Source organism: Merops nubicus, unplaced genomic scaffold (assembly GCF_000691845.1).
Source record: "Merops nubicus isolate BGI_N331 unplaced genomic scaffold, ASM69184v1 scaffold39784, whole genome shotgun sequence".
NCBI classification, from domain to species: domain Eukaryota; kingdom Metazoa; phylum Chordata; class Aves; order Coraciiformes; family Meropidae; genus Merops; species Merops nubicus.
The window spans coordinates 1,607-27,640 of record NW_008603081.1 but is presented as its reverse complement, the minus strand read 5'-3'; the positions used below and the strand labels follow the sequence as shown (position 1 = coordinate 27,640).

At 39.0% G+C, this 26,034-nt stretch overlaps 1 protein-coding gene across 1 annotated transcript in view; it reads left to right on the top strand.

Moving 5' to 3' along the window:
• Positions 1 to 23,723, top strand: part of PPFIBP2 (PTPRF interacting protein, binding protein 2 (liprin beta 2)) — a 79,596-nt gene extending 55,873 nt beyond the window's left edge. Inside the window, exons 7-24 of the mRNA XM_008938540.1 lie at positions 1,238 to 1,346; positions 4,842 to 4,903; positions 7,388 to 7,475; positions 9,229 to 9,326; positions 9,520 to 9,584; positions 10,346 to 10,406; positions 12,333 to 12,374; positions 14,350 to 14,494; positions 16,274 to 16,412; positions 17,038 to 17,166; positions 17,736 to 17,886; positions 18,064 to 18,175; positions 18,611 to 18,699; positions 19,538 to 19,671; positions 20,366 to 20,486; positions 21,303 to 21,491; positions 21,870 to 22,040; positions 23,598 to 23,723. Coding sequence (XP_008936788.1) covers positions 1,238 to 1,346; positions 4,842 to 4,903; positions 7,388 to 7,475; positions 9,229 to 9,326; positions 9,520 to 9,584; positions 10,346 to 10,406; positions 12,333 to 12,374; positions 14,350 to 14,494; positions 16,274 to 16,412; positions 17,038 to 17,166; positions 17,736 to 17,886; positions 18,064 to 18,175; positions 18,611 to 18,699; positions 19,538 to 19,671; positions 20,366 to 20,486; positions 21,303 to 21,491; positions 21,870 to 22,040; positions 23,598 to 23,723 — 2,031 coding nt within the window. The remainder of the gene's footprint in view (positions 1 to 1,237; positions 1,347 to 4,841; positions 4,904 to 7,387; positions 7,476 to 9,228; positions 9,327 to 9,519; positions 9,585 to 10,345; positions 10,407 to 12,332; positions 12,375 to 14,349; positions 14,495 to 16,273; positions 16,413 to 17,037; positions 17,167 to 17,735; positions 17,887 to 18,063; positions 18,176 to 18,610; positions 18,700 to 19,537; positions 19,672 to 20,365; positions 20,487 to 21,302; positions 21,492 to 21,869; positions 22,041 to 23,597) is intronic.
• The last annotated feature ends 2,311 nt before the right edge of the window (positions 23,724 to 26,034 follow it).

The following is a 26,034-nucleotide window of genomic DNA, read 5'->3' as shown; positions in this document are numbered from 1 at the left end:
AAGTGAAAGAGGGCATTTAAAAGAGCTGTGAGACTGAGTAGACCAGGGGAGGCAAATCCAAATCTGGTATTAAGAGGTCTGCAGCTTTTGTCTTCCTGTTGTTCCAGCTTCTTAGATGAGCAATTGGAGTATTTCCATGGCCGGATATAAAAAGCATGTTAGTCACTGGGAAGTGCAGGAGCCCTTCAGAGAGGCCATGAGGCAGATTACTCTGTCCTGCACGGAGCTGCAGGCAGAGCAGTGATCTTTTGCTGCCATCCAGCTGTTTGCTTCCTGGTGAAAATAAGTTCATGTCCTACAGTAAAATAGTCCATGTTTTTCTCTGACTTGTGGTTTTAATTTTTTCCTGCTTTAGTATTTTGAGAAACTGGTCACATTACTGACTTTGTTTCCTTCCTTTTTTTTCTTTAACTGAAAGGAGGTTTGGTTTACTTTTGCTGGGGGAAATGCAGAATGTTGACACATAAAAGCTTTAGGGCTCTAAAGAAAATCTTAACGAAGCTACTGCCTCAGTAGAGTATGCTAAGGACATTTTTTTTCTCATAAATAGGAAGAAGAGATGAGTCACTGTATTACAAACTTGACAATCACAGAATTCTCCTCCTTCTGTATTGTTGAGGTCTTTAATGTGTGATACTCTGTTCCTATCTAGTGGCTGTTCAAATTGTAGAAAGTGTTAATGAACACTGATATTCTCTTGTGTACATGTGGTTGTTTTCCCAAACATGCTTTGCTTCTAGCATCTTTGCTGAAGAACAGTTTTGTTATCCTGCTGGGAAGAGGGCTCAGCATTAATAGATTATCAGTTATATCAATAAGTATTAAAAAAGGATAGGGATTAAAAAACCCAGTATCTTTTCAAAAATGCTATGTTAGCTTTTAGTGGTCTTCATTAAAAAATCAAGACTTGTCCTTAAATAGTAATTTATATTGTATTTATGTAAGCACTGTAGCCTTGAGAGCTTTCCAGAGTTTGTTTACATGAATCCTTGAAAATTTTACCTTTCTGTAATGCTCTCTTCTCCAAGAGCTAATTGCATTAGAGAAAGTGAGTTTCTGTAAAAGGAATAGGATAGTAACACTGTGAAATATGGATGGGTGGTATACTGTTTATGAAATGTCCTGAACTGGGAACTGGACATACAAAGTGTTATGCTTAGAAGTTTTCTAGTTAATGAGAAAGAAGCACAGAGAATCGGTGCTGATGGTACTCTGAATTCATTGTACTCTCTTTCAGGCTGAGATAGCCCAGCTTCAAGAGCAGTTAGCTCTCAAAGATGCAGAAATAGAACGCCTGCAAAGTCAACTGTCTAGGACCTCATCACATAGTGAAGTGGCAGAAAGAGGTAAGAGGGGAAACAAAATTAAAAGCACAAACTCCTACTTTAACTTCAGTTTTGTAGCAGCTTAGCTCAGTCTTTCAAAGGAATACAAGGAAATACAAGAATAGATTTACAGAATTTATTTTGCGAGGGAAAATGGTACAAACTTTGTCTTCTGGTGAAATTCTGTCCCAGTCTAGAGGCAGCACAAATTGCAATAAGTATCCTAAGGCCACCGAAACTTCTTCTACTGGAATTTTATTTATAATTTGAAAGAGTCTTTGTAGTTCAATGGGAATATTTTTTTTTTTTTTTTTGTGGAGACCTTCAAAATGTCTTTGAAAACTCTTTGCACTTTCCAATTTGTAAGGGGAAAAAAAAAAAGTCACAGTAGAGGTGAAACATAATGTTTAAATGTCCAAACAGTGTAACACATTGTCACTGACTGACCTCTTTCCTTTCTTCAGGACTATATTGCATTTACACACCCTTTCCCATGAAAGGTTGGAACAGGTGGTCTTTCAGGTTCCCTTCCAGCCTGGGCTGTTCTATGATTCTGTGACACTGCAGGTTTCTGTTTTAAATCTGCACTGTTGATACAGGTCAATGGCAAATAAACCAGTTTGTTTAGCTTTTGGTCTCAACCAGTCATGTCACAGTTCTCTGAAATACTCCCTGGAGCTTCTGTCAATTGCTGGGCTATTCTACTGGAGCACAGGAAGTTCCACCTCAACATGAGGAAGAACTTCTTTACTGTCAGGGTTCCAGAGCACTGGAACAGGCTCCCCAGGGAGGCTGTGGAGTCTCCTGCCTTGGAGACTTTTCAGACCCATCTGGATGCATTCCTGTGTGACCTGCCCTAGACTAGGTGGTCCTGCTCTGGCAGGGGGGTTGGACTCGATGATCTCTGGAGGTCCCTTCCAACCCCCAACAGTCTGTGATTCTGCACTAGGATCAATATGATATTAGTGGCCTCTTTCTCCTATAATAGTGACACTCATGCAGGAATATTTGTATGTGGTTTACTGACTTCTTGTATGGGTGTCAACTAATGCTTCCAAAGAATGCCCTTGTTCAGATGTGACTTTTCAGGTACTGTGCTGCCTCCTCCTCAGGGTTTACCAAGAATCTCCTTACAGGAATGAATGCAGATGTGTCTTTTGTGGAAGACTGTATTTTGACTATTGTTTATTCTGAAGAAGTGATTAACATGTACTAGGTGCTGATTTCAATCAGCTGCAGAGCTTGTGCATGCAGAGCTGCATGTCTAACTAGAAAATGAGTTTGTCTAACAGCAGTGTTTTGTAGAGGAATTCTTCTACTAATAGAATTTTGTATTTTCTATGAGATTCCCAAATAACTTGGAGTATTTCAAAGGAAAGACAGTGGTATGACAATAAATCAAGAGCTCAGTAACTTCCAACTTCTCGTAGTGTGTGATCCTGTTCATGCCAAGATGGGTGAAACTGTGCTTGGTTCCAGTGGGAGAGGAATCAAAACCTGTACAGATTCTTTAGGCTACATTTAAGGAAACCACTTAGCCTATATTTGAATGGAAACAGTATGAAGCAATAGTAATTATTCTGAAAAAAAATCACTGATTTTATCAGATTTTTAGGTGGTTTTCTCAAATAAAGTTGAAAAATAATGTCAATGTACATGTAGTATGTTAGCATACATATTCTAATCAAATTGTAAAATTTATCTATTATGTGCTTTTTCTACATACTTTGACTCTCGCCATTTACCATCGTAGAGGAAGTTTATAGGAGAAGGCTAAAAGAAAAAAGTAAGCCTTGCAGTTCACTTTTGGCTTTATCTCACTGTTCCTTTCACACAAATTATAACTCAGATGCATTCTGCAGCAATAATTTAATGTTTATTTAGATTTAGCTGTCTAATTGTAATATACACAAGACATTGCTTTCGTTGCTTGCAGCAAGCAGACAGCTACTCGCCCTGTTTAATAAGATTTCACTTCAGAAAGAAAAATCATAGGTTCACAAGTTAAATAGTTGGACTTCAAAGGGACATTGTCAAGATTACCCTTTAACTCTTTATATGTACATAGGTAAAAGACATATGTACATATGTAAAATCCTTGTAATATATGGAAAGACGGCTTTAATTGAAAGCCTCCTTCCTTAGAGGGAAAGGATCTGGGCTTTTTAAATCCATGCAGTAAATAAATTAAAAAAAAAAAAAAAAAAAAAAAAACTAAACAAGCAAAACCCACAAAAAGAAACTGAAAAAAACTGTCTCTGTAATTGATGTTGTTATGCATATTGTAAGTCAAGTTTGCTTTTGTATGTTTAAAAATACCTGGACACCAGTTCTTTTGAAGTCTAATATTTACAATGAGAAATTAGTAGGCTTGTGATTTTTAATGGCTTTGTAGAAATCCTCCAATTGCTTGCCCATTGCCTGCTAGCTTTAGTTTTTGATTTGGCTGTGTCTGTGCATGTCTTGTGTTACTAAGTATTCTCTTGTGCCAGCAAAATGTTTCCAAGTTTCATGTACATGTTTTATAAACCTGACCATTATAAGGTGTGTATTTTTCAGAAACTCTACAAGAAAAACTAATTACAGGTTTTGCAAATAGTTTAGATATTGCATTGTTCTATGGCTAAATACTGAACTTTTGGGTTTTATAAAAGCACTTTAGCAGTAGTGATTTCTTTTGTTCTCTCACTACCTGCCTGCCACATCTAGTTTTTGTAGTATTTTGGGAAACAAGTGGGTCTGTTTTAATGTCAAAGCATGAATTCATTGCATGGCAGTTACCACAAATACACTGCTTCAAGCCCTGTCTCCATCTTTTACTCTTGATTTAGTACAGGTTGGTACTGGAGGACTTGCTGGGAATAGTGTGCTGAGAAGAATTTTTGGTTCAGCAAGTTAGGCTGATGTGATTAACTAACCTCATAGTTTCAGAGAGTGTGTTTTAATTGATTTGAAGATAACATTCTTGAATAACCTCTAAATTGTAACACTAAATTGTGTGAGACAATTCTGTGTTAGCTCTTGATGTAGATTTTAATGTATTCATACTGAAATGTTTTAAGAAAACAATTTTAACAATTTTCCTCATATCAAATTTGTTCGTTACTTTACATTTCCAAGTTTCATGTATGTCCTTGACCTACTTCTCATCAGCTATTGTATATTTTTTTCAGATGGGATGTAATTAATTTTCAGTCAAATTTATTTCCTTAAGTAACAGTAAACACACTCTCATCTTTGAAAACTAAGCTTCAATTTTTTTTCTTTTTTTCATTACTTGACTTCTATAGTATAAAATAGTATTATGTAACCTTTTATAAGCAAAACCAGCAATGCTTTTAATAGTTTAGATTTTTAAAAGCTATAAGTTAAGTTTAGTTTAATAGCACACTTGCCATGGTACTGGCACGGTTTTAGTTGCTCATAAGAACATAAGGAGAGTATCACAAAACATACAATGTTTACACTAAACATTGCAATTGTATTGTCCTGATAACATTATTAAACAATTTTTAGATCAAGAAGTTCAACGGTTGAAGATAGGAATGGAATCATTATTGGCTGCAAATGAAGAAAAGGTGAGAAAATAATCCTGATTGTAAATGATAAGAATGAAATTATGGGTTTGAAACGTTCTGAATAACCTGCTTTCTGTAAGCATGGTATTGCCCTGATTTTTTTGGATTATCTCATGGGATTGTGACAGAAGGTTGATTTTTAAATAGAACATATGGCTGACCTTGCTAACCTGTCTGCAGAACTTGGGAAGCTCACTAGATTCCAGAGAAGCGGAAAGCCAAAAGTTCACCAAGATTGGGTCAACCCTGGCAGCTCTTCACCTGCCAACTTAATCTGAAATGCATTGATATCTCCAGTTTAGATTGTGATATTAAGAGAAAGTCAAAATGGCTTTTGAATCAGACACAAATTTTAGGAGATAGGAAACAGGATTTAAAGAGACAAATATTAAAAAAAAAAAAAAGTACTGAGGGAGAGGAGGAATGAAATTAAAACCATTTTGTAAATACAATTTTTTGGGTTTAACACCTGTATGTTGTTTGCCTGTCAATTGGACAATTCAATTAGGGCTCAATATTGGAGGATGTTTAATCTCCACTTTTAGATGCTATCAGTGTACTAGATAAATTGGGTTTTATTTTTGGAGAGGGCAAGATAGGGAAGTTTGAGGGGGATTACTTCTTGAGGAAATCGTGATTCTTGTTTCCTAGTAATAAACCAGGCCATAGGATTTTCCTTTATGGTGACACACTTGTATACAATCAAATAGACAATACTACACATCCCAAAAAATTCCATTAGTAAGCGTGAATCTGGACAGAGCAGCGTTCGTTCTGGAGAACCTGTGTCATTCATGACAACATTTAGTTCTTAAAATGTCAAAAAGCTAGAATTTACATCTGGAAAATAAAAGTCTTAAAAGACATTATCTCCTGAGAAAATTGTTCCAAGTCTGCATGAAAGTTTTGTATTTGAAGGGAACACAAAATGTTGTTGCTTATGCCCCCATATCTAGATGTACTCACAGGGAAGGGAGGTTATCTCATTGGAAACCGTAGCATTTAAACTAGTGGACTGACGGTTGGCAAATAGCTTCTGAAATGTTTAATGTAGAAGTGTTACCTTCAGTAACATTGCAAAATAAAATATTCTGCCTGAGGGAAGATAGCTCTAAATAGCTTTTGGCATAAATCTAAATACTCCTTGTGTCATGTAGGATAGAACGTGCTCAACTAAGTTGCTAGTAAGTGGTACACATATTTCTTTTTTGAAAAACTGGGTATGTTCTTTGCTATGAAGACGAACCTATTGCTTCTCCCCACAGCTGGGATAAGTGGCTATCTGGTTTAGGCCTCTTGCCTTGTGTGTGCATGCTGAGGGGTGAAGGGAGGATCAGCATCATCTGCTGCTCTGTAACGCGGTGAATGTCTAGTTGCTGTGCAGTTACTCCTACAACACGGCTGATACCTGCTGTGACTGTAATGTAACACACAGGCACTGGAGCAGATTTGAATTGAAATCTGATGGTGACCTTCCCTGCAAAGTGTGTTTTATCCAGCATCCGATTCTCTGTTTCTGTGGCTTTCCTGACACCTGCTTGTGAAAACCAGTTATTTATTACTTGCTTGGGTTTGTATTCAGTGCTCCACAGTCACAACAATAGGCAAGATTATCTTGGGATGGCTTATAACTGATGGCTTATAACAAGATTACTGGGATGGCTTATAACAAGATTACTGGGATGGCTTATAACGTGAGTCAGGAAGAGGGGGCGAAGTGTAAGAGTGCAGCTTGCAAGGCTTAGCTGAGAGCGAGACTGTCATCATCCAGGACACTCTCATTTGGGAAGAATGACAGCTCAAATCAGATGATGGTTACTACTTATCACGATGTTGCATCTGTGCAAAAGGCGAGTGCCCTCCCTGAATACATGAATAAAGATGCTTCCAGTAGATAATAGATATTGGGTTAGGTATTGGAGAAGGAGAGGACTCAGATAATGCACAAGATATTCATAAGACCTCGTGTCTTTGATTCCATATAGGTTTGACGGCCTAAGTTCAAAAAGGTGTGTTCAAAACTGGGATAAAGTATAGCTGTTGGAATGCAGAATATATCCTACACGAGAGGACTAAAGAGCATGACTAGATTGTTGAACTATACAAAACATGAGCATAATTTACTTTACTGTTACAGGTACAATGCTTAGCAAAAAACCAAACACTGCCCACTTCAGGCACTTGAGGTTCAACTCCTGAATATCCCCTTGACTGTTAGAAGTGAAAGCAATTTTCCATATTATGCTTATGTAAATAACTAATTTACTACTAATGTCAAACTCCTTTGGTTTCCTTACATCCATAATTTCACCCTGTCCAACAAATACCATGTACGATAGCAAATAAAAGCCAAGAAATGTTCCTTACAAGGCATGTGAGAGACTTGATTTCTCGAAAAGCAGGCCAAAGTCACAGAAATGAATGAGTAATACAGTCTTTCTGCAGGTTGAAACTGTGAATGTTTTCCTTTAATGCTTTTCACAGGACCGTCGAATAGAGGAGTTAACACACTTGCTAAGCCAGTACAGGAGGGTCAAAGAGATAATGATTGCAGCTCACGGTAAAGTGTCTTGTGAATAATTTCCTGGTATCAGGTCTTTTTAAAACGACCTGCCCTCCAGTTGCTGTTTGTTGTCCTTTTAAATATATGTGTATAGTAATACAGGTCACACATATATTTGTGTATTGTTGGGGTGCTACTCTTTCAGATACGGAGAGCACCACAGTATGTCTTGACCAGCCTTGTGTGTTAGTGCCTGTAGTTTGTGGAGATTTCCTTTGTGTTTCCTATGCTGCAAGAAGTACCAAAACAAAACTGTCAAATCTGTCATCAGGAGATTTACTTACAATATTACTATTCAGCAAGATTTCTGTGACTGAATCTTATGCTGGACTCTGTAAATCACAACCTAAAATTTGTTCTACATCAGTTAATAGTAAATCCTTACTTGGAGCCCAGGTTTGGTGCTGTATGTTGTTTTGCTGGTGTCATTAAGGATTCTGATTGATAAGGAAGGGTGATCAATAGGATTACTGATTGTGGCTGCTGGTTGCCATCCCCTCAGTAGTCCCTAGGTTGTAGAGGCCAGACCGAAAGGGATAACAGCGAAAAGGAGGCAGCAAGAGGCTCGTGCCAACACTGAATCTGTCGACACAGGGGCAGTTAGGGAAGTTAATTCAAATTTGCTACAGGCATGAGTGTACAGTATTCTTACTGAATTGCATTATATCCCTCTCAAGAATCTCTTACTCTAAATTAAAATGACGTTTGGGTTGATTTAAATTACTCCATCTGTAGGTGTATAATAAGGGATACAGAAAGGGATTAAGTTTTTATGGTGTTTCCTGTGACCATGATGTTATAACTGTTTTTTAGAATGTAAAATGATATCAGCAGATCTTAGTGGAATATGAACATTAATTACATACATCCTATATTCAGATTTCCTACACCACAGTTTAATTCAGGAACGGCAGTAATGGTTAGCTGCCAGCCAGCTAGCATTAGTGACACAATGCTTTCCTTTTATGTCACATTTTTTATATGGCATGTTAACTACCTAGAGTTGCTGCATCTCCCATCACATAAATTAAGTTATTAATGTGCTTAAAGGTCATTCTAAATTTCTCCATCATGGCATAGTGGCCCTTCCACATCCTGTTTGCAGCCCTATGCACAGGAGATCTCCAGAAAAAAAAATCTTATCCAAAATACTCTGTAAGTTTGCTGAGCACTGAATATTCAGACTGTGATTTAATATTGCAGCTTTGACAGTTTAGGAATAAAAATCATACTAAATAAGGAATTTGGAGTATTTCAGTATTTATTTACATTGGGGATATCCAGAAAACCTTGGAGTGTGTTTACCACACTGATCCTTGAACTGAGCTGGGGGCCCTGCATTGTGTAGATACTGATGAAGTCAAACGTGCATACTACCTGTAAAACAATACACTGTGAGAAAATGGCACCCACTTGAACTTGCCTCAGAACATCAAGGTATGAATTGAGTGGTTCAGGATCTGCCTCCTAAGCTGCTCAGCTACTCACAGCAGAGCAGGGCATATAATTAGAAGGGATACATTTGTTGCTCTGAAATAAATCATCTTTGTTATGTGCCAGAGCCTGAAGGAGGGGTGGGGTGCGAGAGGCTGGTAGACTACATGCATCAGATGAAGACTGAAGAGGAATTTAGAAACTGAAGTTACTTAGACTCTCTGATATGGTCCTAACTATATGTTTCTTTGTTGGGTTTTTTTTGGTTTTTTTTGGTTTTTTTTTCCTGTTTCTCTCCCTTTCTGTTTCTAATCTTCAATGCTCACAGCCTCTTCTGTCTCTGGTGGCAGTGAAGAGGAACTTGAGACAACTTTAAGGAAGTGGAATCTTTTGAATAATCCTCAAGGAGAATTAATTAAAACAGAGGTACTTCATAAAGATGTTTTAGAAGCAAGCTCTGCTGTATGTATGATTTGTTTGTATTGGTTTCTCTGTAGTAGCTAAAGTGAGGTAGATGAGGGTTTGACCCTGTCTGAGTTTTTGTACTTCTTGTTATGGGGACAATAGGTTCAGGATTAGGCAGTAGAGTTACAGGCTGAAACTCTGCTGTTTTACATAGGCCTCTTCAGGAGAACTGTCACCAGCTGTGTTGTCACCAGTGCCACACAAAGCCATGGAAATCAGGCAAGATCTTTGTTTCTTGTATTTTGTGTGGACTGTCCCAAGTCTGTATTATTTATTCTGTTTAACTGTTGGCATCTTGTCCTGCCTGTTCTTGGCTGTGCAAGGAATTTTGGGCAGTTGTGAAAGCAGTGTTTGCCATGGGAGTTTGCAATGCTTAGCTGTATAAGGTTTGAATTACAGGAATAAATTAGCACTTTTAGATAGAAGATACACCTATTGTAGTACTTAAAACAGTGTATTTTATTCTGATTTAAAGTGGAAGCATTCCGGTATCTTCAACTAATTTAACCTCCCCACAAGAGGAATCTTTGGAAATCCTAAATAGGTAAGAATGAGTCACTTTAATTGAAATGTGTAACATACAGTGAGAAAATCTGTTTTTTATAATTTTGCCTTCTTCCATTTTTAAAGTCCCTCATTGCTGTACACTGCTCACAGAGAGTTATTACTGCCTGCTGCTTGTCAGGAGCTTCTAAAAAGTCATCTGTAGATACAAGGTTTAAAACTGCATATTTTACCTTGTTGCCTTTCCTTACGGATCAGATGGCCTTGTTGCCATTTCTGACTTTACCTACTGCAGTTCCCAATATTCTTGAGTTTAGGCTAAAAATGTAACAAAAGAAATTAATCTCCTAATTCTGAATTATCTGGTATTTGCAGACATTGTGATGTGTATACAGCTGTCATATGATACACTTGTGGCATATGCAAACATACCGTGTCCTATTAACTGTTGCTTTTTTGCCTGACATTATTTTAAGGGTTCCACAGAAAAAAAAGTCCAGTAGTTTAGAAGACTTGCAGAGTGAATCTTTGGAAAAGGTTGGTTTATTTGTAATCACAGCTTCTAGTGTTGTTGATGATGTTAAAGATGACAGTTACCAAATAGAATATTTGAATATCACAACTAAAAAATAAAAGTCCAGTGTAAATATTATTTTTGTTCCACATGTGGTAGCCCTGAACACCAGTAACACTGAAGCCCTTACGATAAAACAGTGCAGGTTCTCTTTTTACCACATTGCCAAGCTTAGCATAAACAGACTAGTTGGCACACCTGTATGTACACATCCTCAAATTCAGCTTTTCACCTGAAAGAGAAGAAAAATATTTAAATGAAATACAACAATTAATGTTAATGAGGAGTCATTTTGTTGAACTGCACTATTATTTTGTTTATGGACAAGTGTCTTTAAAGTAATTTTGACTTCCAAATCACTAAAAATATTAAAGCAGCAAATCCTGAAAGTAATTAAATATTTGGACGAGGGCTTTCCACCTAGAATTCCTTTTTTTGACTGTCTGCATGTAGATGTGAGTGTCTCTCCCTAAGTTAGACCTCTGATATAAATGGCATTTTTGAAGACAGTAGTGATGCTGCCTTAGTTAACACAGCAGGAGCACTGTTATTCATTCAAAGGTTTAATTCCATTCCAGAATAAAGTCCTTCCAGGTTGCAGTGTCTCATTGTGTTATGGTCCAGAGGCTTGTTTTGTCCTTGCAAACACTGAAATTTTTCTCCACTTGTAATTATGATTTGTGAAACTTACTAACTCTATACTCAAATTAGGCTTAATACTAGATTACCCACGCTCAGTAAGGCTATTTAAAATGATTTCTAGTAATACGATTGTTCTGATACTTCAAAGTATCTTAAAGTTTTCTTAAATCTCTGAAAATGACAGTTACAAATAGAACATTTGAAATTTGTGTTGCGCTTATTTGATCGTGTCATACACGTGACAAATCCGTTCAGAACTAACATTCCATTCCATGTGGAATTTATGAAGGTCTGTTTTCTTTTCAAAACTTAAAAATTATACTCCTGTCTTAAATTTAAAAAGTTCATTTCTCTGTGATATGAAGTGGTAAGGCTGTACCTACACATTTAGGATGTAAATCTGCTCGCTCTATTAAATCAGAGTCCACAGAGGAACGAGAAACTACCAAGGACACAAGAGAACAGTAGCAAGCTAGCCCCATGTTCAGCAAGGCATTTAAATTGGATGGCCTGAGTTAGCCATGGGGCTTCTTAGTGAAACAACTGAGACTTCCCTGTGCGTGTGAGTGACTGGCTAAATGTGAATCAGTTACGACAAAAGCTAAGGCCAAGAAAACTTGTTTTGCTGACTCACCATGACAAGACTGCTCCTTGCATTAAGCCCAAGAGAACCTGTGCGAGCAGCAGCGTTTACTGGAGCTATGCTAGTCTGCACAAAACTCAAGTTCCCATTACATCCAGCAATAATACTGTTACTACCACTGATAATAAAAGAAAGCACACTGATGCCTCTATGGCCATGCTGGTAATTTTTATCGCTTCATTTCTATCACAGCTCTTTATGGTTTGAGCAGGATATGTACAGTATTGTCTATGTTCTGTTTTGGTTTTGTGTTGGTCTTTGTCATATTGTTTTAACTGTTAAACAGCTTTCATGTTCCCAGCTCAAAGTAAGTCTAAAGAGACCACCCAGAAGCCTGAAAATAGAAAAATTCCTCTGATCACAACAGAACCTAAACGGGGCCCAAATTTTGCAGGGTGGATTGAACAAACACACTTAGTATTAAATATTTTATTGAAATCAAACAAAGAGATAACAGACCTTGTAATATATTGTCAATGCATTAAATGGCATTGCTACAGTAGTAAGACTACAATTGCTGTTCTGTGTATGTATGTTAACACTAACATTTGTCTGTTGCTTTTTTTCATAAAACTTTGAAATTACCCTCCCTGCAACTCCGTAGTATGTAGACGGAAAACCAGTACAGCCTGTTGTAGAACAAGAGGTATAATAACTGTAAACTCTCTTAACATTTATCTGCTGTGATGTGGTGTGATGTGCTGTGCTGTGATGGTATGGCTGTGTTTTCATTGTATGTTCATCTGCTTTTAAAACATTTGCATAGTTCCAGTAGTGATAAACTCTGAGAACAGGGGTGAGAATGTGAGATGGAACTGTTCTTTTTAACTAAAAGCTTTTATGTGGGGTTAGAAGCTGCAGTCAGTCAGGTTTCAGAAAATACAGTGCTAATGTAATAAGTAATTTCTCTACTCATACAAATTTTGGTACAAGTCAGGATGTTCTCCTGGAGTCACCAGAACAGGGACAGGGATTGAAAAACTGAGGAATCTGGGCTGCAATTATAGAATCACAATGATTCCTCTAGGCCTTGAAAGAAAAACAGATAAACCAGTGGTTATCTCACTATATATTTCATGTACTATTCTGTCACAGACAACGTTTTAAATGTTTCAGAACAGTTTGTTAGAGTGGGGTTACTAAACAGGCACATACTATACGGTTTTGTGTACTAAGTATGTTTTGTGTACTAAGTATGTTTTGTGTATTTTCAGTACCAAGTTTTCCTATGTAAGCTCCTTCCTGGTACTGAAATGAACACATGTATCAGTATGAGCCTATTCCAAAAGACATCGAATATACACCACTCCCACCAATATCAACTGGACGTGCAGGTTCACTGCTTCTCTGGAAAAGCTCTACATTCCTATAGCCTTGACAGCTGTGGGAAGTATGATTTTGTCCAGAGTGATGGCTTTTCATTTGGGCCTCTGTGAAAAACGTACTTTGGCTGGAAAAGTATCTTGTTAGGCTCAAAACAATCAGATCGGTATGCAAGTTCTAATCTACCCTTGTGACGAGCAAGATTCACAAGTAGTTTACTGCTGAAAAATGGAACGTAAGGAAAATTAAGGGATACTGTCTTTTTAACAAACCTACATACCAGTTCCCTTTCCATACAAAATACTGAGATTTTGAGGACCTCCCCTTGTGAGCTCTGTTGCTGGAGGAAGATCCTTCCAGCACAAGGAACCTCTGATGCTGGTGATGCTGTGCACGTGTGGCACAGCTGCAGGCAGCCATCTGTTAGACACTTATCTTAGGCTGATGTGGACAAAATCTGCAGTCAGCAGCCATTCAGGCTAGCCCTAAAGTACTGCTATGTTTGTGCTCTTTTTTGCCCCCAGCATATATCAAAAGTATACCTTGTGCTTAGGTTCTATAGTAGAATTGGCAATTATACATTTAGCTATGTATTTGGCAACTATATATTTAACTATAAAAAACCTTGCACTTGTACTGGTATCTACACAAAGAGATCTTATTTCTTAGGAAAGTTACATTTCTGTACCCTAACTTCACTGTTGATTCTTTTACTGTTATTAATGGTGGTGGGCAAATACCTTTGACAAAATTTCAATTATACAAATACTTTTGGCATAAAGTCCAGCAAGATATTATGAGACAGAAATCCAGATAGTCTGGTGAAAATAAGGGGAAAAATTGACAGAGCAAAGAATGGGCTGAGAAGTAACTAAATGCATTTCTGGTACTATCAAAGTTGGCCTTGGAATGATCAAATTATTATATAGTGCCAGAGTCCTAAAGGAAAGAGAAAGAGCTAGAAAAATTCTTACAAGAGAGCCAGGTAATGCTTAATGTGTATTATATTTTAATGTAATATACAAGCTGGCTGAGGTTAGTGGGGCAGATGAGGGAAGAGAAGGCTGTGTCTTAGCTTGAAAACTTTGTCAGCTAACAACTGGTTTTAAAGTGAATTCTCTGTAAGCAGGAACATGGAGGAGGAGGTGTCATTTTGAACTTTGAACTTCAAATAGTTTCAACTTCTAAAATACTGTGTACTGGATCATAAATGCTAAGTGATGTAATTTTGCACGTATTTGTTTTATTTCTCCCTCTTAAAACACAAACAAAACCAAATACCACCACCAAACCCACAGAGTAAGCCACTTGTGAAAGGCAGCAAGTACCAAACCCTGCCAGGGAAGCTGCCTCGGCCGGCACAGAACGGAGAGCAGGGAAAGTGCAGTTCCCCGGAGGGGGGTGGCACGAACGGCACCGAGGAGAACGGCAGCCTGGGGCTCAGTGAGTATCCGTGGAGACGCTGGGGAGCGTTCTGAAAGTCAGTAGCTCTGGAACTAAAAATGGGGATTTTCAGAGGTGCAAACATATTGACAATACGAGGGCGTTTTTTCAGACATGCTTCCAGTGCTCCCAAGGTTGATGTTTTCTTAAAAAAACAAGCATGCAAGCAAAACTGCACAGCCAAGTACATTAAAATGAATACTAGACTGGTGTATTAAAAACAAACCTATCCCTTGCCATACCACTGCTTTTTAGTATGTGACCCTTTACAATATAACTAGCACCAACATGTATAACGTGTCAGTCCACACCATAGCCGTATGTGGAAGCTGATATTAAATTTATTTTCAGTGAAACCTTAAGCGTGGAGGTTTTTTACAGCAAGTGTTACAGTGAGGCACAGAAGCAGGTATTTGCCAAGGACTGAAGAGCTTAGGAGCTCAGGCACAAGAGTGTTCCTTAGGATTCTGAAGTGTTCCTACACTTTAGAAGTTATGGTGGGGTGGAGTTTTATTTATTTTAAGACCTCTTGGTCCTAAAAGCTGTTAGGGTACTGTAGTTTCAAGCTTCCAATAGGCTGTAGGTTCTTTAAGGTTTAAGATTTTTGTTTTTTTCCTGTGATTGCAAGATTGTAGGCAATGCCTGAGCATTATGTATGAGCTATTCTGTCTTAAACTGTGGGATTATCCAAGGATGGGTGATCTTGTAATGGAAAATATTTTTACTAGAAACAAGCAATGCCTCCTGAAGTACACTGAATTAACAGAATTTTTAATACAGGTTGGTTTGTTTCTTTCATGTGCAGTAAACTCATCACACCTTCAGTTCTGTATTTCAGAGGAATTTGATGTAATCTCAGACATAGCTTTATTTCAGATATTCTGCAGATTTTGTGGAGCTCTACAGTGTATGCCTAATGTGTTCAAGTTGTCCAAGAATAGTTTAAAAAAAAGGACAAAAAACAGATAATTTATCGCTACCTGTTTAAGATGACCTGTACAGAATTCTTGGGGATGTGCACACCAATGCATATTCACTTTCATGTCAGGCATAACTGCTGCTTCTCTTTTAGTTTCTGCTGTTAATGCTTAGCTTACTTCTTTGCTCTTCTGTAACTTTTATTTTGCTGGTGTTTTGTATCTTCTTTGCCTCATCTGGCTTTCTGCTTCTTGGGATGACTGAAGATCGCATCAGGAGTGTCAGTGCACCAGTGCTAGGTACTGTATCCAAACGAGATGCAACTTTAACATGAATTTTGCTGCTTACCTTTTTCCTTTCCTTCTTCCCTCCCTTTCTCTATGAATTACTAATACCAGCTGGGCCAGCCAGGTTGAATTCCTTAAATGCAGTAGTGAAACGAGGTAGCAGCTTTTGCTGTATGGCATTCAGATGGGATTTCTTCTTAAGATGCTTATTGCTGGTTTCATTCTGTTTTCACTGAAGTCAACAGAAAAATTTCCAGTGATTTTCATGGAGGAGTTATAGTACTCAGAATAGGCAAGGCAAGAGTCTGTTTCAGTCCAAAGTCCTTAAATTAATTACAATAATACATTTAAGTACAAGTGACTGAAATAACAATAGTCTTACTTTTACAAATTTTTATTACTTTGTTTTGTATCAAATGTACAGCTTTTTTCACCTCCTGAGCATGCTATTTAATACCAGAATAATTTTATAGATATCTTTACTTCTTTATTTTATGTTCTGCATTATTCTTCTAGATAACAACTTTGTTAATAATTAGTATAAAATGTGACTGTATTACTGTTCTTAATCCAGGAGAAACAGAGAATGTGGATGGTACAGTAATCTCAGACGACCTTTCACCTCTTTCTTCGGGAACGGATACAGGTCCACAATCTCCACTGTCTCCAGAAAACAGAAAGAGTCCAAAAGGGATCAAGAAAATCTGGGGAAAGTAAGGTCATTTTGTTTCAGTTCCCTGTCAAAGCATTTTGCCTGAGAATTAATCCCGTTCTTGGCAAAAGCTACAATATGTACAGCAAAAATAAGTAAAATTCAGGAAAGGGAGAGAAGCAGCTCTGATTGTGTGGGTGTGTCTCTGTGCACGCATGGGTGTAGAAGAATGGGTGGTAGTGTTCACAGGGTCATGCTGTTGGAAGAAATAAAACACTCATCTGTCATTTTAATACTAATAATTCAGAATGTCAGTGGTTTCATTAGTTATGAAAAATTAAATGATAGTTGTTCTTTACAGAAAGCATTGGTAAAATATTAAACAGGAGGATTGAGTTTTACTGCTTTTTTACTGCACTTTATCTGCTTCAGGACAGCAGACATTTACAAGTCTTGCCTCCAGTGTGGATTATTAATTGGATTGAGGAGTTCTGACTGCTCTGCAGAGCTTTCTTCTTTCCTCAGTTAGGTCTAGACAGTGTTTCCCTGCAACGTCTTCAGCCACCATCCGAGTTAGATGTTCGTGGTTTACAGGAAGGACAATACAGGTTCTAGTTGTCACTCTATGAAACTGATGTTCTCTGTTGCAAGCTAACAGTATTATCGTGGCACTCTTGTCTTGAAAGAATAAGAAGAACTCAGTCAGGTAACTTCCCTGCAGACGATCTGGGTTTGGCAGAGTTTCGAAGAGGTGGTCTCCGTGCAACAGCTGGACCCCGGCTATCCCGATCAAAGGACGCCAAAGGCCAGAAAAGGTAAGAGTCCCTCCCGTGCCGTGCGCAGCGTGAGACGCGCCGCTGGGAAACCTGCCCAGCAGCCACACCCTCCTCTAGAGAAACACGTTTTTGCCGGTGTACTTCCTTACACATGGAATTCCACAGCTGGTAGAAAAGGTATCCTGAGTAGCTCCCCCGTCTGCGATCCCTCAGCCGGAGGCTGCAGCACTAGCTGTTTGTCAGAGTGTCAGAAATTTCATCTTGTTAAAGGACAAGACAACTTACCATCCATCGTCTTCTGTGAGAACATCTGCAAAGTGATGAGGAGTCAGCAATTCCCTGTTTCCTCTTTTCAAATAGAAAATGGGAAATTCTTAATTCACCCTCCTGCGTCCCCCCAACTGTTAACAAGCTGAGGCTGGGCAGCCAGATTAACAGGACCCTGGTACTACAGCGTTCACTGCAAGAATGGCTCTTGGCTTCTGTTCTTGCACAGAACAAAGCACGCTAATACACGCATCACAGTGCTGCCTCTGTCACACCACAAGCTTTCTGACAATAACTATAATTCTTCCAAGATTTTTTCAAACGTTTCTTGTACTTTTCAGTGACTACAATGCTCCGTTTGCTCAGTGGAGCACTGAAAGAGTCTGTAACTGGCTTGAGGACTTCGGTCTCGGCCAGTATGTCATTTTTGCACGGCAGTGGGTGACTTCGGGCCATACATTGTTATCTGCAACGCCTCAGGACATGGAAAAGGTAATAACCTGTGTCTCTCAAGCAGTCCTACGTGTTGATTCTGTACAACCAGGCCCCTCCAAACAACTGGCAGTTCTGCCTTTCTGAAATATGTAGTATCCATTTTTGTAGATACCTAGGGAGACTTTAAAAGAGCCAGAGCCAACACGAACTATTTGTTAATGGTTCTTGTTGCAGGAAATGGGAATAAAGCATCCACTGCACAGGAAGAAATTAGTTTTGGCCATTAAATCAATCAATGCAAAACAAGATGAGAAGTCTGCACAACTTGATTATATCTGGGTGACACGTAAGTGTTTGAACCGTCATGAAATTGTTTGAAAAGGGACCTCCCCCAGCCCAGCAGGATGGGTTGGCTGATCTATTTTTGTTTAAGCAGTTAGCAAACATCCTTTTAAGAGCACTAAGGTTCAACAGAGTAGAATGAGGGTTCCTGCTGTGTACTTGACATCGGAATATGCAGCCGTATCACTGAGATGGCAGGGAAGTAATGGGGGGACTCACTCCAGCAAGAGCTAGTTATGCTGCAGAAGGTAAGTGCTCAGTCACAAGCTGTGTGTAGAATACCACAGGGGTATTGTGGACAAAGCTGTTGGGTGGGAACTGCTTTTAGGTTTCTGGTAAGAGGCTGTCCTTTCGAAAGGTGAATAGGTGGAGCGAGCTGGCTGAATGCTTCCTCCCCACTGGTCTGGCTATGGGTACACCGCTGCTCTTGTATCTGCAGGATGGCTTGATGATATTGGTTTACCTCAGTACAAAGACCAGTTTCATGAATCCAGAGTTGATGGGAGAATGTTGCAGTACTTAACTGTGGTAAGCTAAAATCCTTTTCCTTCAGTTTAATCAAATTTAACTTCAGAATGAGCAAAGAATTTGAAAATTTTCCTTCAAATGTGAGCAGGTAAAGAATTTTTTGCAAGACAGAAATAGTGCCAGTAGTTACTCATTTATGTTGTCTAGTGTACAATTACTATTCCTAAGGTACAGAAAATAAATCATAGGCTATGCTAACTTCTGTGAACTCTTTCTTTCAATATCATGTAGTGCACCACAATTGAAGATAAAATGACTTATTTTACATGCAGCTTCTGGAGCTGTTCTCTACACCAAATTAGCAACAATATTCAGTATGAGCAGCAAATCAGGTAACTTGTACAGCTCTGACCACATTAGTACAACACAGAGCCACTGTATTTTCCTACACATTTGCATAATTATTTGTTTTTGTTAACTGCACTATGAAAAAAATGCCTAATCTAGCCGTTACCAAAAGTACAGCCTTGTCTATGCTGCTTAAGGAGCCTCTGCTGCAAGGAACATGGTCTCTAGTCTTCCACAGTCAGGTGTGTGTTGCTAGCTGCAGTGATCCCAACCAAAAGAGGATCTTAGCCAGATCAGAAACAGTCCAAATATTTTAAAGAATCCATGAGCCTGGATTTTACTTAACAGGCTCCAAGCACTCATTCATGTTTAGCCAGGTCTTGCTATGGTGCAGTGTTTAAAAACAAAAACTACCGCCCTAAAAAACCCTCTTTAAAATATAAATTTTTGTTTTACAGCTACATAGCAAGCTTAAAATCTTTGATCTTGGGGAAAGTTCCTGGTTTGGTATGTATGCTGTGCCACTTAAACGGCTCTCTCTCTTTTCCAGAACGACCTTCTCTTTCTGAAAGTCACCAGTCAGCTGCATCATCTGAGTATTAAATGTGCCATTCATGTGCTGCATGTCAATGGTTTCAACCCCCACTGTCTACGCAGGAGACCAATTGAAGAGGTGAAAAAAATGTTTAAATAAATGAATTGAAACAAACACAAATTACCTGATTCTAAGCAAAGGGGATAGAAAGTCAGCAGGGCATAATGATACAACACAGTTGCTGCTACTAGGGAACTACATCTAGTTGTGCTGCTTTCCAGCTCTGGAATCTAACGTGTGCTCAGCAATAATAAACATCTACTCAGTCCTTAAATGCTTGAGCCACTTATTAGTTGAATTTCATGCACTTTGCTTTAGAAATTATTTGCTTAGTTTAGAAAAGTTAATTCAACTTCCAAGAGAATTATTTGGAAAGTTTTTTTTCTTTTTCTGTCCTAATTTTTAACTCTCAAAGACTGTAATGTTTTTGCCTTACCTTGTCAGCACAGCTTAGTCTCTTAGTCCTAAAGAGTGACAATACTACTGTTCTCACAATGCTCCCTGTTTTACCTGGCAGAGATTACCTGGCATCTGTCATCTCTACTGTTGTACTACTTGAGGCAATATATGGGCTTTCATCTCCATTAGGCTGTGTCTGTCCTCTACTCAGAGGATGTCTGAAACAGGCCTTGAGCAGAACAGCACCTCGGCATGAGGGCGACAGTACTGCCCCTTTGAGGAGGAGCGAGGTTTCTGTCGGCACCGGGGACGTGTGTCGTGAAGGTGCCACGACCATGCCGGGGACAGTTTCATCCTCCTTTCTGCTTCCTTCCCACAGAGCAGCGGTTCGGCTTCTGAGGTGGTGCAGTGGTCCAACCACAGAGTGATGGAGTGGCTCCGATCAGTCGATCTGGCAGAGTACGCTCCAAACCTTCGAGGAAGCGGAGTGCATGGTGGCCTGATCGTAAGAATTTGTTGGAACATTTTACTACATATCTAATGAAAATTGACAGGCTGTGATATAAAACATCTTTTGTCTGGGGTTTGTCAAGGAGGAAAAAACCTATCTACAGCATGATCAGGCCTTCTAAAGAGCCTCTTTATCTGGTCCATGCATCTTAACTTTACAAAGGAAAACTAAAATAAAAGAGCAACTGCTAAAACTTTATAATCAGGGCTGGGCTATTCATGAGTGTTTCACAGCAGTACGTAAAAAAAGACCAAAGAACACACTGCATCCTGAGAGAGCTACTTACTGATAAGGCATGACTGTTTCTTTGAGTGGTTTTAATTGCATTTTGAGACACAGTAAATAACTGACCTGAACTCGTGGCAGTCTCACCACAGTCAGGAATGACATTTTTTAAATTCAAAACATGCAGAACTATGTGCAGCTTAGTGACATCAGAGTTCTGAAACACAGTGATTCTAGTGCTATAGAAGTTTTGCAAAAATGAAATAGAAAACAATTGTGCTAAGATTACATTTATACTCTGAGTAGAGCAGAAAATTCTGAAAACAAACTTGTTCAATCCAAAAAAGTATAAGGATGATAGATGTAAACCTGTATTTGCCTGATCCTGCTCTGCATTTCTCAGTGTCTGCCTTCATGTGTTGCCCTTTCAAACCCTAGTAAGTGTCGTAACACAAGTGAGTGACAGAAGGTAGACCTACAGGTATCTTAGTAAGAATTAGAAATTCCTCCAGTAACCACTGTAAAGGTTTCCTCTTGCAAATATTTAACCATACAGACGACAAATATTCTCCCATTCTGCAACAGATGCTTGAACCTCGCTTCAACGGTGACACGCTGGCCATGCTGCTGAACATTCCACCTCAAAAGACCCTCCTGCGACGCCACCTTACAACCAATTTTAACATATTAATTGGACCAGAAGCACAACAAGAAAGAAGAGAAATAACGGAGTCTGCAGCATACACACCTCTGACCACCACTGCCAAAGTTCGGGTATGTACTGCTTTTAGAAAGGAGGTATTTCAGAATTCCACTCCCCTGTCTCACACAGAACATAAGGGAACAAACAAGAGCAGGGAAGGAGTGTTAAATTTTCCTTAATTCTAGATACCCAAGTATTTAATTTGTATCTGTTTAAATTGGCTTCTGAAATAAGCATGTAATCCCTTCTGTCTTTCTGCCTAAGGAATGCTATCTGAATGCTTTTCATACCAACCGTAACCCCCAATTTGAAAACAAGTTTATTTAGTGCAGTCTATTGACTTGAAGGACTAGGGTAGAGAAGTACATCAAACAAGAAAGGATTTTGAACATTTGGAGGACAGCCTTAATTTCTTATTCAAAACTTACTCTGTTGTTTTCTTCTTTTAGCCAAAGAAACTTGGATTTTCACATTTTGGAAATTTAAGAAAAAAGAAATTTGATGAATCAACAGACTACATTTGTCCTATGGATGCGAACCCAGCTGCTGCAAATGGCACTCAGAAAAACTACAGTGGATACAAAGGACTTAGTCCGTTCACTGATAGGGAACTGGATCAGGTGGGACACACAGACTGATGCCATTCTCATCTCATCCTCTCCACGCATTCCAAAGCTTGCAAATAACCAAATGTTATGTTAGCATATAACAATGTGTTTGCTACATCTGCATGAACTTACTGAGAATGTATTGGCTATGGATGCTGGAAAAAGTTTTATACTAGAATGTCAGTTTTTTTAATCAACAGCATAATAAACTCATCCATCTTCAGACCCTTTTTCAGGACTATAACACCTTTACACTATAAAGATTGATGTATTTTGACAATTAAGGTGGTGGTTGCAGTAAACACGAGACTTTTGTACTTCTAGCTTTCATAATCTCAGCATGGCACATTACTTGTTTCATTATCTTTATGGGTGTTTTTTAATGTAATAAATTTATTTGGACTAATTTGTACAAAGCTATGAAGTTATATATTCAAGGACAACCGGATTGTATTTTTTTAACAGATATTAGTCAAAGAATCCAACTGAATTTTTCTTTTATTATGTACAGTGGGGACTAGCTATGCTTAGGCAGTATATGTGAAAACAATGCATCAGTAATGAACAAGATTATTAATAAACTAATACTTAAATAATTCACTTATCTAGTGTGAACTTGTGACTGAAATTGTCTAGACATCAAAAAGACAAATAATGAGGACTAAAACCTATCAAATTTTATTTAACTTTGCTGTTGTGTAAAGGGATGTAAACCCTGAAAAATGGAGCTCCTGGAGGCCTGTGTGAACTTTAGAGCCAGACAGAGGCAGCTGGGGTGAACTGTCTCCAGCAGCCTTGAGAGAAAAAACATTGTTTTAAGCCTGATAAAACAATGGTCACAAAATTGAAAAGACTGTGAAAGTAATTTTTTCATTTGTATGGTTTACTGCATCTAACATCTCGTTTCAGTTCATTATCTAACTATTGGCGTTACTTCAGTAAGGTGCACATGAAAGAAGTACTGTCCCTCAGTGGGGGCAGTACCAAACCCTGACTGCAGCGGAGCGCGGGCGGCCAGGAGCGCGGGTGCCTGCGCCGGCTCGGGGTGCGGGCTCACAGCAGGCAGTCCTTCACGCCGCGCGAACATCCCGGCCGCTTCTCTAGGAGCGTGGGCCTTCACATGGGCACCAGTTCTGAGCGTGGGGTGCTGCAGCCAAACCCCCATGCCCGAGCACTGACCACTGTTCTCTGTAAGGGACACATGCTCTCTGTCATTAAGGACTCCCACCTCTTGCCTGTGAAAGAGGACTACCAGAATTAGAAGTGTTACACCATCTGGAAAATATCACTCTTCGCTGACAGTAACAGTTAAGCTTTTTCTTTTGCTGTGTGAATTACAGCTCAAGTCGCATGGAATCAATCTCTTAACCAGAATTCATTCTCCTATCATAAATGCATTTTCACGTGGCTTAGAGCATGGAGGCATTTTGGCTAATATGCAGAAATCCCATTTTTCTAAACTTACCACAGCTTCATTTGTCCAGGCACAGATACCTCCCAAAGATGCATGTAGAGTGAATAAAATTGCACGTACTATCTGATTTGAACTGGTTCTGAACACTTTTACAGATGGAACATTCAGCAGGAACAGTAATGCAAATAGGGGCTCTTTCTCAAGGCATAAGTCACCTTACGGTATGTACTGTTTCCACTCCTGTTTTCAAGTCACAAATGTATTCTGCTAGAATTCAGTGAAAACTGGTCATGGCTGGTGGTACTTAAGAGGAAGCAGGTCACTACTCTTGTTAAAGATCCCTTTAAAGTCTGGTTGAACATTCACAGTCAAAAAAAACTCTGGGTTTTAAACTGCACTAGAAATGAAGTTTCATTAGGCGCGTTTTAGGTTTTCTCTGCTATCTTTCTAACCCAGTGACAGATATTCATCCCCTTAAATGAAAACAATTCTTCTAAGATTTTGCAAGAAACCACCATCAAATGCCTCAGTCACAGCAAAGTCTAGCAAAGAGGTACAGACTTGAAAAGTTACATCAGCTAAAACTCCATGGAAAACAAACAAAATCTCTAATTCCTGACTCTGTAGGAGCCAATTTAAAAAAAGAAAAAATTGAATGAAGAGTATAAAGAAGAATTACCTAACATAGTTGAGTCACACACCACAGACAAAAATCTCTTGGAGAATTTCCTCAAGCAAATACTAGTTTATTTAAAGCTGCATTCAATAAATTCCTTTTAATTTTATGAGGCTCTAACCCCCTCTCTTGTGAATCTGATCTAACTACAGTATGGTTTCTCTAACTATAGGCCTCTAACTGAACATGCTAACTCCTCCACATCTTGTTCTTTCAGACGATGTTAAGCCAAGATGAAACACTGAATGACAGCAGATTTTTAACACCTGCCTTTGAAGACTGGAGATGATGTTTCAGCATGACCAAGAACACTCAGTAATACCTCATGCCTGTCCTGGGTGGCCAGGAGGAGCCTGATGCAGTGGAGTCTCTCTTCTGCCAGTGAGACTTAGCACACAGCATCTCATATTGTCAGTGTAGCAGTGTTCCAGGTAACGCTCCTGGACACTGTTTCCATGTTACATCATGTGAAACAGGTGTTGAGAGGGAAGTGCTTCTCACATCCAGAGTCTCGAAAGCCAAGACTGGCAACATGTTTTACCCTTTTTTTTTCATTCAGTAATCTTTTACATAGTATGTTTATGCACTGTTATATGAGAGGTACTTTGTAATTTTTTATTTTTATAATTCACTTGTAATGCAGGCATCGTGAGTAATCTACTGGATCACATGGACTAATCAGAGCCGCCTAGAAATTCAGATGGATGCTGGTGAGAGCAGTGGTAATGGCTCACTAACTCCCACTCCTGTTTCCTACAGGGATGAGAGATCAGAACCCTTTTTTCACTAGCAGGTGTGCTGCCCTCTCCAAGTATGTGCAGTGTGAATGGGAAGAACAGAACGTAATAGTAGGCATCAAGCCCTTGCCTTTATTAGGAGGGTGGCAAGCTGCTTGTTCACAAATACTTACCTAACTCAAAAAGATGATGAATAACTACAGCAGGAAATGTAGCTTTGAGACTGTCAGAAAAACTGATGGACTGAAAAGCTGGTGCCTCCTTTGAAGTGATGTTTTTTATGTGTGATTTTTACCTAGACACTAAGATGTTTGTTACTGAGGAGAAATGAGACTGAACTGATGTAAATACAGCTCTAAGAATGGTGTTTGCTGTGCTCCATAGGGCAAGCGCAGCAGAATTTCCAGTATGACCCACTGTTTGGTTTTGAATGGCAGTTCTTTAACTGTAATGATGGAAGGTGATCCTTTTGTACATTGACATTTTGTCTAAAAAGGCTACTACTGACACCCGTGTGCAAGCATCACACTGCTCACAAGCCTGCTGAACAGTTAAGATCGGTCAGACAGAGTTTTCTGAGCCTCGTACCTGGTTGGTCTGAAACCGTAGTGGCGCTCAGGAAGATGGGGATGGTGATAAGCCTGTTTCCTTCCCATAGTTACACCTAACTGAACAGAGGGCTGCAAACAGCCTTGAGGACTGGAGATTACAGCAGAAACACTTCTGTAACGTTTGCATGAGAACTGATGATGTTGTAAACAACACTGCCATTCACTTTCAGTTCGCTTTTCATTCCAGTCATAGATAAGATTTTCATAGAATACCTTGTTTAGCAATAAGAGACAAACATTACTGCTCTGTAGTGTGTAAAATGTGACTAAGGAGCATCAAGCAAGTACTATAGCAAAACAAGTACCTGTTTCTTTAAAAGACCTGACAAAATAGATCAGTTTACATATAAATATATCCTGAGGGCAGGTCACTCCCAGCTGTAACCCTCCCACCTTAAGGGGAAACCTCCAGTACCATCCAGAGTATGCATCATTATTCTAGTCCTCACTCCATGAGCCTCTCATGACAGACCCTGCACTCTGGTCAGATTTTTAGAAGCTAAAAACATGATTTTATTGTCCCAAATGGTAGAACCATGCAATTTTTTTTTAGTCACTGAACAATTAA